At 52.6% G+C, this 12,500-nt stretch overlaps 2 protein-coding genes across 2 annotated transcripts in view; both read right to left on the bottom strand.

The window, feature by feature from the left end:
- The window catches only part of LOC307077410 (serine/threonine-protein kinase TAO1-B-like), a 20,875-nt gene extending 16,058 nt beyond the window's left edge, over positions 1–4,817 (bottom strand). The window contains exons 1-6 of the mRNA XM_079738826.1: positions 4,680–4,817; positions 4,356–4,420; positions 2,681–2,828; positions 2,135–2,363; positions 1,426–1,497; positions 37–138 (exon numbers count right to left, since the gene is read on the bottom strand). Coding sequence (XP_079594952.1) covers positions 37–138; positions 1,426–1,497; positions 2,135–2,266 — 306 coding nt within the window. The 5' untranslated portion in view covers positions 2,267–2,363; positions 2,681–2,828; positions 4,356–4,420; positions 4,680–4,817. The remainder of the gene's footprint in view (positions 1–36; positions 139–1,425; positions 1,498–2,134; positions 2,364–2,680; positions 2,829–4,355; positions 4,421–4,679) is intronic.
- A 1,645-nt stretch (positions 4,818–6,462) lies between these two features.
- smg6 (SMG6 nonsense mediated mRNA decay factor) overlaps positions 6,463–12,500 on the bottom strand; it is a 26,212-nt gene continuing 20,174 nt past the window's right edge. The window contains 6 exon segments of the mRNA XM_079738960.1: positions 6,463–8,429; positions 9,285–9,363; positions 9,644–9,870; positions 10,908–11,052; positions 11,276–11,422; positions 12,050–12,223. Of these exon segments, the coding sequence (XP_079595086.1) occupies positions 8,302–8,429; positions 9,285–9,363; positions 9,644–9,870; positions 10,908–11,052; positions 11,276–11,422; positions 12,050–12,223 (900 nt within the window). The 3' untranslated portion in view covers positions 6,463–8,301.

The raw sequence follows: 12,500 nt of genomic DNA, 5'->3' as shown, positions 1-12,500 counted from the left end.
GCGTGCGTGCGTGCGTGCGTGCGTGCGTGCCCTCACCCAGGCTGTGTGCTCTCTCAGGAAGCAGCCTTTGTACTCGATGCTGTTGGGGTGGCGGATCCGCTGCAGGAACTTCACTTCCTTTATGATGTCCTGCCACTTCTGTTGAGGACACAGCGGGTTAGGGGGATCTCTGAGCTCCACCACATCGCTCATCAAGGGAGGCTCACAGGGCTGCACACTAGGCCATAAGAACACATCCCATCAGGCCTCCAAAGGGTAAGGAAGACACCTTGCATCGTATCAGGGACACAGTGAGAGTGAGTCAGTGAGTCAGTGAGTCAGTGAGTCAGTCAGTCAGTCAGTCAGTCAGTCAGTCAGTCAGTCAGTCAGTCAGTCAGTGAGTGAGTGAGTGAGTGAGTGAGTGAGTGAGTGAGTGAGTGAGTGAGTGAGTGAGTGTGAGTTTGAGTGTGTGCGTGTGTGTGTGGTTAATCAGATTAGGGCTAATCTCAGTGGTTTGCCGCTACGTAGACAGCAGCACGGCCTCAGCCCAGCGCTGCTCTGTGTGTGTACGTGTGTGTGCGTGCGTGCGTGTGTGCGCGTGGCGTGTGTGAGTGTGTGCGTGTGGTGTGTGTGCGTGTGTACGTGTGGCGTGTGTGCGTGTGTGCGTGTGTACGTGTGCGTGTGTGCGTGTGGTGTGTGTGTGCGTGTGTGTGTGTGTGTGTGTGTGTGTACGTGTGGCGTGTGCGTGTGTGCGTGTGTGCGCGTGGCGTGTGTGAGTGTGTGCGTGTGTACGTGTGGTGTGTGTGCGTGTGTACGTGTGGCGTGTGCGTGTGTGCGTGTGTGCTCCACAGTGGGAGTTGGTGTGGCCGTGGGGGGGATTGCAGACCAGATCTTGCCTAGCCAGACTAGTGGGAGAACACGTTCAGGATGAGGAAACCACAGCAGCAGGAGCACAGGGGGAGAAGCACGCAGCGAGAAGGACCAGCCAATCAGACGGTTCCGCCTCAGCCTATGGGATGCTGCCCTGGGCCTAATACTCCGATGATGATGTTGTTTACATCGACTAAAGGGGGCTGTCGGGGGCTGTGTGGCCACTCCTCACCCCCCCCGGGGTCGGGGCGTCGGGGGGGGTCCTCACCCAGAGTTCTACCGAGGGCTGGTCTTAGCCGGTCTGTAGCTCTACTCTCTGAGGCTTACACATCAACATGATTGGTCTAAACTAAGATGAAGCGAAAGAGAGTGAAACGCCCCTTTCCGGTTGGGGAAAGATTACGATTATTATTCTGAGCACAGATGGAGGCTCCAGAGCCTTTATAGATACTCTATTGTGTAAGGAACACCAGGGTACCAAACTAAGCTCATCGTTCTTTTAGTTAGGATTTAACCTAAATCCTCTCCACCAATAGGAGGCTGTTTTGGTTGCGGTGAGGTCCAAGGAAGACTCACCTCGTTGGACTGTTTTCCATTGTAGGACATCTTCTTGATGGCCACGACCTCGTTGGTCCGCACATCTCTGGCCTGAAGGACGTGAAACAATCAGTACAGCCTCCAGGGACGGGAAACACGACACAATGTTTCATACATGTATTCATACAAAATAGAAAGACATGCTATTCTGCTCATTAAGAAGTTAAGTCAGGTAGATGAAGGCAAAATCGTGTAAAAGCTCTTGGAGATCCAACTGTCTAGAACCCTAGAGGCTAACCCTAACCCAACCCCCTTAAGGACTGGAGACCCCCGTCTGACTCTCAGGACCCCCAGCGACAGAACCTCTGCCCCCCTAAAGGTCTAGAGACCCCCGTCTGACTCTCAGGACCCCCAGCAACAGAACCTCTGCCCCCCTTAAGGACTGGAGACCCCCGTCTGACTCTCAGGACCCCCAGCGACAGAACCTCTGCCCCCCTAAAGGACTAGAGACCCCCAGACTCTCAGGACCCCAAGCGACAGAACCTCTGCTCCCCTAAAGGTCTAGAGACCCCCGTCTGAGTCTCAGGACCCCCAGCAACAGAACCTCTGCCCCCCTTAAGGACTGGAGACCCCCAGACTCTCAGGACCCCCAGCGACAGAACCTCTGCCCCCCTAAAGGTCTAGAGACCCCCGTCTGAGTCTCAGGACCCTCACCGACAGAACCCAAGCGGGATTCGAACCGACGTACAAAGTAGACGGCGCCGAAGCTGCCGTGGCCGATCTCGCGGAGGTCAGAGAAGAGCTTCTCTGGGTCGTCCCTGAAGAAGAGCTCTGCCACGTCGGGGTCCTTCAGGCTGCCCGCCCGCAGGGACGACGGCATCCTGCCGACCCCCGGCCCCCGACCCGACCCTGATCCGCTACCTGGCCTCTGGGCTACAGCGGAGCGGGGGAGGAGTCATCTGCCAAACGAGAAGGGCCTACAGAGGGGAGGAGCCACAAAGAGAAGGGAGGAGTCAGAGTTCTGATTGCTCCATGTGGACCCTTCAGAGAGAGAGCGAGAGGGACTTTGGTGTACGGACTGATGTCGTACATAACAATGGAGACGGAGTTCATTACACTCTCTCACGTTAAGCGGAGCAGGTTGTGTGGAAATTGGTTACAAGCTTATTGTGGCTTAATGACCACTTAATGTAGTATTTTTTAACTCAAAAAATATCATCTATAAAATATATACAATCATCAGAACATGTTGGGAGGATATTAGTCTGTCAGGATCCAGAGAGAGGAGACCTACCCTGCTTCCTCCAGGCCGGAGAACGGGAAGAGGGACTGATATTCAGACACTGCAGAGGAGTCCGGGCGTTCCGGGCGTTCCGGGCGCTCTGACGAGGCTCTCAACTCTTCCTCAGATGGGAATACGTAAAAAACTTCTCGGAAGCTGTCTGAAAGCACACAGTTTTGTATTGATAAGGAGATCATGCATTGATATCAGAGACAGACTTAACCTACAGTAAGGATGAGCTGTAAACCTGTAAGAGCTGTAAACCTGAGGATGAGATGTAAACCTGAAGGGGCTGTAAACCTGAAGGAGCTGTAAACCTGAGGATGAACTGTAAACCTGAAGGAGCTGTAAACCTGAAGGGGCTGTAAACCTGAAGGAGCTGTAAACCTGGAGGAGCTGTAAACCTGAGGAGGAGCTGTAAACCTGGAGGAGCTGTAAACCTGAAGGATGAGCTGTAAACCTGAAGCATGAGCTGTCAACCTGGAGGAGCTCTAAACCTGAAGGATGAGCTGTAAACCTGAGGAACTGTAAACCTGGACGAGCTGTAAACCTGAAGGAGCTGTAAACCTACAGGATGGATGAGCTGTAAACCTGAGAATGAGCTGTAAACCTAAAGGACCAGAGCTCTTCCCTGGGGTCCTACTACAGGCCGATGCTAGTGGCCCATCAGCACTGTCCATTGATTTGATGTCTCCCCCTATAGTTCTAACTGGCCTCCTAGCCGGTGGGCGGCGTCTGGCAGCTCTAGATTAGCCTCGCGGTGGTACAGACTCACCGTATCGACCGCTACACCGACCGGCTGATTGTGTGTTCACGCTAAAATTGAGTTGTATGCATTCTCATATTCCCAATATTGGCTCAACAACAACCTAGAACAACGCACGGCGCGACCAGGACCCAAACCCAGGAAAAACTACATTTGTTTTGTTCATTATTAACCGGCACTTAAAACCACATATATGAGGCCAGATCGAATCCTATGTGTTAAACCACATGTACACCTGTCCCGGTGCATTCATGTACACATCTCACGGTGCATTCATGTACACCTAATAAGCTGCACTCATGTCACGGTGCATTCATGTACGCATGTCATGGTACAAACATGTCCATGGCTATTCTATCCTTAGTCTGAGGGAGTGGCACTTACAGCTGGCTACATGAATGTAAAACAGCTGGCTACATGAAGCTAAAACAGCTGGCTACATGAAGCTAAAACAGCTGGCTACATGAAGCTAAAAAAGCTGGCTACATGAAGCTAAAAAAGCTGGCTACATGAAGGTACAAACAGCTGGCTGCATGAAGCTAAAAAAAACTGGCTATGAAGCTAAAACAGCTGGCTACATGAAGCTAAAACAGCTTGCTACTTGAAGGTACAAACAGCTGGCTACATGAAGCTAAAACAGCTGGCTACATGAAGCTAAAACAGCTGGCTACAAAAAGCTAAAACATCTGGCTATAAATCTAAAACAGCTGGCTATGAACCTAAAACAGCTGGCTACATGAAGCTAAAACAGCTGGCTACATGAAGGTGCAGTGATCACACCCGAGAGGACACGACTCAAGGCGATCCAATACAAGTTCTGGCCAACTTCCACTAGCATCCAGCGGCTCGTCCAGGACAGCCTACTGGCCGGTGAGCTCCGCGTCCGGGGAGCAGCAGCACCAACATGTGGGGTCAACTCACCCGGTAACAAGGCTCGGGTCTGGAGGAGGAACCGTCCATGTTCTGCTGGATCCAGACTGAGGTCACTGCAGGGTAACGACAGAGGGAAGAGAAATCAGTGCGATCCAGTAAAACCACATAGCGGAACAGCAAGCGAACAGAAGCGACATGTCCTGAAGACAGCTGGTCCTCCAGAGCCACTCAGGGATCCTGGTCCCCGGGTCGGAGGGGTCCTAGTCCCCGGGTCTGAGAGGACCGCTGCTGGGGTTAGCTGCCGCTGCTACACGGCAGCTAGCAAAGTTAGGCAGTCCATCCCAGAAGATGGCGACGGAAGGAATCACCTACCGCCGTGAGGGGAGCAGAGTCCTCCGGCTCCCGGTCCTCCGGCTCCCGGTCCTCCGGCGCCCGGTCCTCCAGCTCCATGGTTACGGAGGTTAGGTCCTCATGACCTGAGGAGGACGAGCTCCACCTTCACTGTGTTGTGATCATCCCCCTCCCTGCTCCTCCACCGCTGCGACCTCCAGCCCGTACACGTACACTACACACACACACACACACACACACACACACACACACACACACACACACACACACAGAGAGAGAGACACACACAGACACACACACAGACACACACAGCGATAAAACCACTTAACCTACGATCATTAAGATATATAAGATATATATCTCTCTTGCTCTCTCTCTCTCTCTCTCTCTCTCTCTCTCTCTCTCTCTCTCTCTCTCTCTCTCTCTCTCTCTCTGTGCGTGTGTTTTGTGGTCATCATGTACATCTAGAAGCTGAGCTTCTAATCTGATTAACAGTTGCATTCTAAATTCAGCCTCGACCATAAATAGAAGGCTCAAGACTTACATTTTAAAAGGCAGCAAGTTACCCATTCGACCGATGTATAGAATTACTATCATCGTTGTTAATGAGGACACTTTCCGAAATGTGCTCCCTTACACCTGATTCGCTGGGTGTGTTCAGACTCCTATCACAATAAGGTTATATCTAGAGCTGTCATGCATTTCACTTCTGCCAGCCCTCTAAAACATCATGGATATTTCGTAGGTATATTACCATTTTATTGTTGTTGTTTTGTGAACTCAAAATGAACTCCTTGGGCGCCAAGTTGACACACATGTTGTTTCGATTAAATGTGCACATCATTGGGGCTAAATGTATAACATTAATACATTCGTTTTATTTGTTGCAGTAAAACGTGCAATAACCCCTTAAATAACTTTTAGGGGTTAATTGATGGATTTGGAACGAAGACAATATAACACACTTATGCAATGTAAACACACTTAGTGTAGGATTAGTGAGAGTGGTCTGCCGTGCCCTGCAAATATAGAGCATGCCTTTGCAGTTTTCAACACGGCCGTTAAGGGGTTAAAGATGGGCATTTCACAACAAGCTGAAGACCGGAAAACCAATCACTTTGCAGAACAGGGATCTGTGGACTGTGATTGGTCGCCCGGTAGCCCCGTTGTAGTGGTGATGTGAATCAGAGCTGTATCCAGGCGCAGAATGGACAGTGTAAATGATGTAGAAGGATAGGCTGCAGAACACACACACACACACACACACACACACACACACACACAAACACACACACACACACAGACACACGTACACGCAAACGTTGCCAATTCTAATGTGTTTATAGGATTTGAACATTTAATGGCAGTATAACGATACGCATATTCGAACAGCACGCTATCTGCTTAGGTAGTCCATCGTCTTCAGATATTAGAAGTTATTCCAGACCAAGGTTGTGTATAATAGCTTTAAGGGAAAACGATTTGCTAGGGTTTTAATAAAAAATATATATGTATCCATCTCTATATCAACCACCAGGTGGCGCACATGCATCTCAGAGGAATTAAATCAGAGCTGCATGAGTTTTAAATTTTATAATTCAAAAGTGAATAGCCCATTAAATCAGACGGTTCTTAAAAATAATATAAATTGTAGTTTTATTTATCGTATGAAGGATTTCCGGCAAACTTTTATTTGTGGGCTTTGTATGATTGTTCTGAAATGATACCTTTGAGGTAAGTGAGGCTTTTTCCACACAAAATGACAACAGAAATACATTTTCCATATGGTTATTTTATTATCCTTTGACAAATGGAGAAGTTTTGAGCGCAACAAAAAGAGTAGTCCATAAAAGCACAGAAAGTAACACAACTGGTGTTTAACCATACTAACCAGAGGTCTATCCAGAACCCAGTAGACGTATCAGCAGACTGACCAGACAACGCGCTTCGGACCAGACCTGACTGCATTGAATACAAAAGGTGTGCCACTAAAACCATGCAGGTAAGCAATCAATCATTCTTAACATGCACTGGATATAGATTTATTTTGAAGCCAGACAAAAATGTGATACGTAACAAAGGATACAGATTCTATAGTTAGTACAACATACCTTTATTTCTTAAGCTAGAGAACTGACTGAGCCAATTGAACTGAATGAGCTGATTGAACTGAATGAGCTAATTTAACTCTTGAAATGGGTGATGGGTGATGCTCGACTTAATGAGGGTAAGGGTCGAACTGAAGAGAAAGGAAGACAAAACATGGGAAACAAAAAGTCAATGAAAACGACTTCTATGTGAGCCGAACCTTATCCCTCTAATGTACACGACTAACAGAGGAAGAGACGTTTCCTAAAGACGTCGTCCGCAGCCCCGCTGCCAAATAAATAAAGATCTAAAACTACTCGTCTAGAGGGAAAGTCTTTCCAATCAAAGAACGGTAAGAACCGCTAGAAACCTTTATTGGTCGAACTGAAACCAACAAGGGAGGATGTGGGATCCCGAGAAGAGGTCCAGCATGTGAACCATGAGACCAACAGACAGGTACAAATGAACAACGAATTAAAGAGCGGTATAAAGAACTGAATCAAACAAGACTATAAAACATAAACCCCTCTGCTGATGGAGAGAAATCACAAAACGTCAGCCTCCGTTAACGAGGACAGCCTCCGTTAACGAGGTCAGCCTCCGTTAACGAGGTCAGCCTCCCTTAACGAGGATAGCCTCCGTTAACGAGGACAGCCTCCGTTAACGAGGTCAGCCTCCGTTAACGAGGTCAGCCTCCCTTAACGAGGACTGTTAGGCCTTTCTGCGGACACAGGAAACCAGGTCCTCTTCTTCAGTCCAGGAGGTGAAGGCCGGGAGGACGCACTTCACCTCAAACCAACCCTCCTTTAGGTCGGTGGTCTTCTCCCACACGAGACCAGCAACCTGCGTCCGGTCTGTTGTTGTTCTGTTGTGTTGCTCTGTTCTGTTTTTGTGTTGTTTTGTTCTGTTGTTGTGGTGTGTTGTTGTTGTGTTGTTGTGTTGTGTGCAGCCTCATGTCTCCAGGAGTTCTGAGGTGAAATGTCACCATCTAACCCTACTCCTTGTGGTCCTAATCGCTCTCTCTCTGAGTGCTGCTCTCTCTCTGAGTGCTGCTCTCTCTCTGAGTGCTGCTGTGCTCTCGTTCTACCGGAGCCTGAATCAACTCCTTCTAGTGATCTGAATCAAACTCTAGCTGTGGATGGACCAGGCCACACCCCCTCCAACCAAACCACACCCCCTCCAACCAAACCACACCCCCTTCTCTTCTCCCGATCTCACGAGGAGGTTAGGGTCGGGCACGGAGGAGACAGCAGATCCATAAACACGCGCACGCGCACACACGCACACACACACACACACACACACACACACACACACACACACACACACACACAGACGCTCATCAAGAGAGGGCAGCTGGGTAAACTAAACGCTGGCTGATCAGTTCCAACGCTTCCTGGGTTTCAGGACAGGGATTTCCTGGGCTTCAAGAGGTGGCTCCTCCTTCTCCCCTCTCCTCCTCCCTCCCCTCTCCTCCCAGCGTCTCCTCTGCTCCCCCGCTGTCCCAGCGGTGGGCGGTGTACGGCGGCGGCCCCCGGGGGCTCGGGCGGGCCCCTCAGCCCACCTTGGCCCAGCTAAGGAAGGCGGCGATGTCGCGGACCGGGACGTTGCGGGTCAGCGCTTTGACCCGCAGGTTACGGTCGTCAGTCAGCAGGACCACCTCCCTGTGGAGCCGCACCGCACCTGAGGACGCACAACCAGCATCAGGACACACAACCAGCATCAGGACACACAACCAGCATCAGGACACACAACCGCCATCAGGACACACAACCAGCATCAGGACCGACACACAACCAGCATCAGGACACACAACCAGCATCAGGACACACAACCAGCATCAGGACACACAACCGCCATCAGGACACACAACCAGCATCAGGACACACAACCAGCATCAGGACCGACACACAACCAGCATCAGGACACACAACCAGCATCAGGACACACAACAACCATCAGGACGCACAACCAGCATCAGGACACACAACCAGCATCAGGACACACAACCGCCATCAGGACCGACACACAACCAGCATCAGGACGGTTGTGTGTCCTGATGGCGGTTGTGCGTCCTCAGGACCCCTGTAGTCGTCACCCTAACCCTAGTAGTATACTTAGTAGAAGTACACTTAATAGTACAGTAGTAGTAGTACCCAGTAGTAGTACCCAGTAGTACCCAGTAGTACCCAGCAGTACCCAGTAGTACCCAGCAGTAGTACCCAGTAGTAGTACTCTCAGTAGTAGTACCCAGTAGTACTCAGTAGTAGTACCCAGCAGTACCCAGTAGTACCCAGTAGCAGTACTCTCAGTAGTAGTACCCAGTAGTACCCAGCAGTACCCAGTAGTACCCAGCAGTAGTACCCAGTAGCAGTACTCTCAGTAGTAGTACCCAGTAGTACCCAGCAGTACCCAGTAGTACCCAGTAGCAGTACTCTCAGTAGTAGTACCCAGCAGTACCCAGTAGTACCCAGCAGTAGTACCCAGTAGCAGTACTCTCAGTAGTAGTACCCAGTAGTACCCAGTAGTACCCAGTACCTGTGGTCTCCGGCAGGACGTCCTTGGTGTCTCTGCAGTAGTGGAGGCAGCAGGACAGGATGACGTCGTCGTTGTTGCCCTGAGGAGACAGTTCCGTCAAACCTCTGGGAGCCCCGCCCCTCCCCCTGTGAGCCCCTCCCCTCCCCCTGTGAGCTCCTCCCCTCCCCCTGTGAGCCCCGCCCCCCGCCCTGGCCCCGCCCCTCCCCCACCCTGTGAGCCCCGCCCCCGCCCCTCCCCCACCCTGTGAGCCCCGCCCCCCGCCCTGGCCCCGCCCCTCCCCCACCCTGTGAGCCCCGCCCCCCGCCCCGCCCCTCCCCCACCCTGTGAGCCCCGCCCCCCGCCCTGGCCCCGCCCCCTACCTGCTGCCCAGAGGTGTCCTCGCTGCGGAAGGCGATGGACTCTAGCTGGTTCCCTCGGCTGGTCAGAGCCCGCAGCCCGGGCTCCCGGGCCTCGAACCCGCGCTCCAGGAAGGCCACGGCCTGCCGCGCCTTCTCCTGCACCGCCCGCACGTGGGCGCCGTTGCCATAGTTACCGCCGCCGCCGAAGCCGTCCTGGCCCTTGGCGAGGCCGTCCAACTCCGTGATCACTGAGGGGCAGAGGAGGCGTGTCAGAGCCCCCACACGCCCCACACATCACCTGGTCACACCCATCACCTGGTCACACCCATCACCTGGTCACACCCATCACCTGGTCACACCCATCACCTGGTCACACCCATCACCTGGTCACACCCATCACCTGGTCTCACCCATCACCTGGTCACACCCATCACCTGGTCACACCCACCACCTGGTCACATCCATCACCTGGTCACACCCATCACCTGGTCACACCCATCACCTGGTCACACCCACCACCTGGTCACACCCATCACCTGGTCACACCCATCACCTGGTCACACCGATCACCTGGTCACACCCATCAACTGGTCACACCCATCACCTGGTCACACCCACCACCTGGTCACACCCATCACCTGGTCTTACCCATCACCTGGTCACACCCATCACCTGGTCACATCCATCACCTGGTCACACCCATCACCTGGTCACACCCATCACCTGGTATCACCCATCACCTGGTCTCACCCATCACCTGGTCTCACCCATCACCTGGTCACACCCATCACCTGGTCACACCCATCACCTGGTCACACCCATCACCTGGTCTCACCCATCACCTGGTCACACCCATCACCTGGTCACACCCATCACCTGGTATCACCCATCACCTGGTCTCACCCATCACCTGGTCTCACCCATCACCTGGTCACATCCATCACCTGGTCTCACCCATCACCTGGTCTCACCCATCACCTGGTCTCACCCACCACCTGGTCACACCCATCACCTGGTCTCACCCATCACCTGGTCACACCCATCACCTGGTCTCACCCATCACCTGGTCACACCCATCACCTGGTCTCACCAATCACCTGGTCTCACCCATCACCTGGTCACATCCATCACCTGGTCTCACCCATCACCTGGTCTCACCCATCACCTGGTCTCACCCACCACCTGGTCACACCCATCACCTGGTCTCACCCATCACCTGGTCACACCCATCACCTGGTCACACCCATCACCTGGTCACACCACCAGGACGTGCCCAGGGCCTCACCTATCAGCGGCACCACCAGGACGTAGGCGGCTGAGCGCAGCAGTGTGCGCAGCCCGTCCAGGTGGTCGATGAAGCCGTTGGTGTCCGGGACCAGGTAGTACGGCCGCACCTCCAGCTGCAGCTGCCCTCCCGTCTGCAGCACGGCCTGGGGAGAGAGGGCGGGGTTAGGGTACAGCTTTGTTGAGTGACAGCAGGCCTGCATGCCTTAACCAAAGCTAGCAATCAATAACTGTGCTATGAGTGACAGTCGACAATGGAGCAATGTGATTGGACCACACACTTTAGTCCAGTGCACGTGTCATAACTACGAAAGAGCAAATACCTTTTTGGTATTTTTGGTCCACTCTGTGTTCTGGGGCGGGCCTTACCTGTATCTTGTCCCGCCTCTTCTGCTGCTCGGCCAGTTTATTGGTCAGCACGCTGCGCCGCGCCCGCAGCTCTCTGATGTCGTCCTCCGCCTCGCCGTCCTCCGAGGTGGACAGAGACGACTCCGCCTCCACAATGACGTCGTCCCCCTGGGGTCAGAGGTCAGAGGTCAGGGAGACTCTTCTCTTACCTGCTCCTCTGGCCAACGGTCGTTGTCATTGAGGACCAGAGAACACCCCTCTGTGTGGCCGGACCCTCTAGGATCCTCTACCCTGTGGGGGCTCAGGGGAGTTAGAGCATCAACCAGTCCAGAGTGGACTGGAACACCCCCTCCTCCCAGACGCTATGTAATCCCATAGGACGGAGCTGGTTTGATCTCATAGGGTGGAGCTGGGTAACCCCATAGGGTTGAGCTGGTTTAATCCCATAGGGGGGAAATGGTTTAATCCCATAGGGTGGAGCTGGTTTAATCCCATAGGGGGGAGCTGGTTTAATCCCATAGGGTGGAGCTGGTTTAATCCCATAGGGGGGAGCTGGTTTAATCCCATAGGGTGGAGCTGGTTTAATCCCATAGGGTGGAGTTGGTTTAATCCCATAGGGTGGAGCTGGTTTAACCCCATAGGGTGAAGTTGGTTTAATCCCATAGGGTGGAGCTGGTTTAACCCCATAGGGTGGAGCTGGTTTAACCCCATAGGGTGGAGCTGGTTTAATCCCATAGGGTGGAGCTGGTTTAACCCCATAGGGTGGAGCTGGTTTAATCCCATAGGGTGGAGCACCTTCTCCGGGGACTCCTGCTTCTTCCCGTGCTCCGTCCAGGGGTTGAGGGACGGGCCGGTCGCCATGGAGACGTATTTCCCGCCCTTGAAGGCCAGCAGAGGCTCTTCCTGTCCGCAGAGCGCCTCCAGGAAGTACTTGAGCACCGTCACCCTCTTGCAGTCCGCCGCGATGCCCTGGGAACCAGAGGACCTCTTTAGAGAACTCTATTACATCTAGATCTATAAAGATAACATCATATCAACCTTTACAACTCTTAGGGCCCTATTAGAACGGTCTGAAACGCAAGTAGCTTTGTGGGCGGATCTCTGGCTCTGTTGCTATTATACCGGCGCCCGACGCACATCTAAATAAATGGGTTGGTCTGAAGTAGCTTAATTACCCGTAGGTATGGTTTGATTGTAACATTCAATCAACCAATGAGAGTGCTAATCTTCCATCTCCTTTGAGAGC

The sequence above is a fragment of the Pollachius pollachius genome, assembly GCF_949987615.1.
Source record: "Pollachius pollachius genome assembly, chromosome: 6".
In the NCBI taxonomy this organism is placed as follows: domain Eukaryota; kingdom Metazoa; phylum Chordata; class Actinopteri; order Gadiformes; family Gadidae; genus Pollachius; species Pollachius pollachius.
This window is presented reverse-complemented; position numbering and strand designations above follow the sequence as displayed.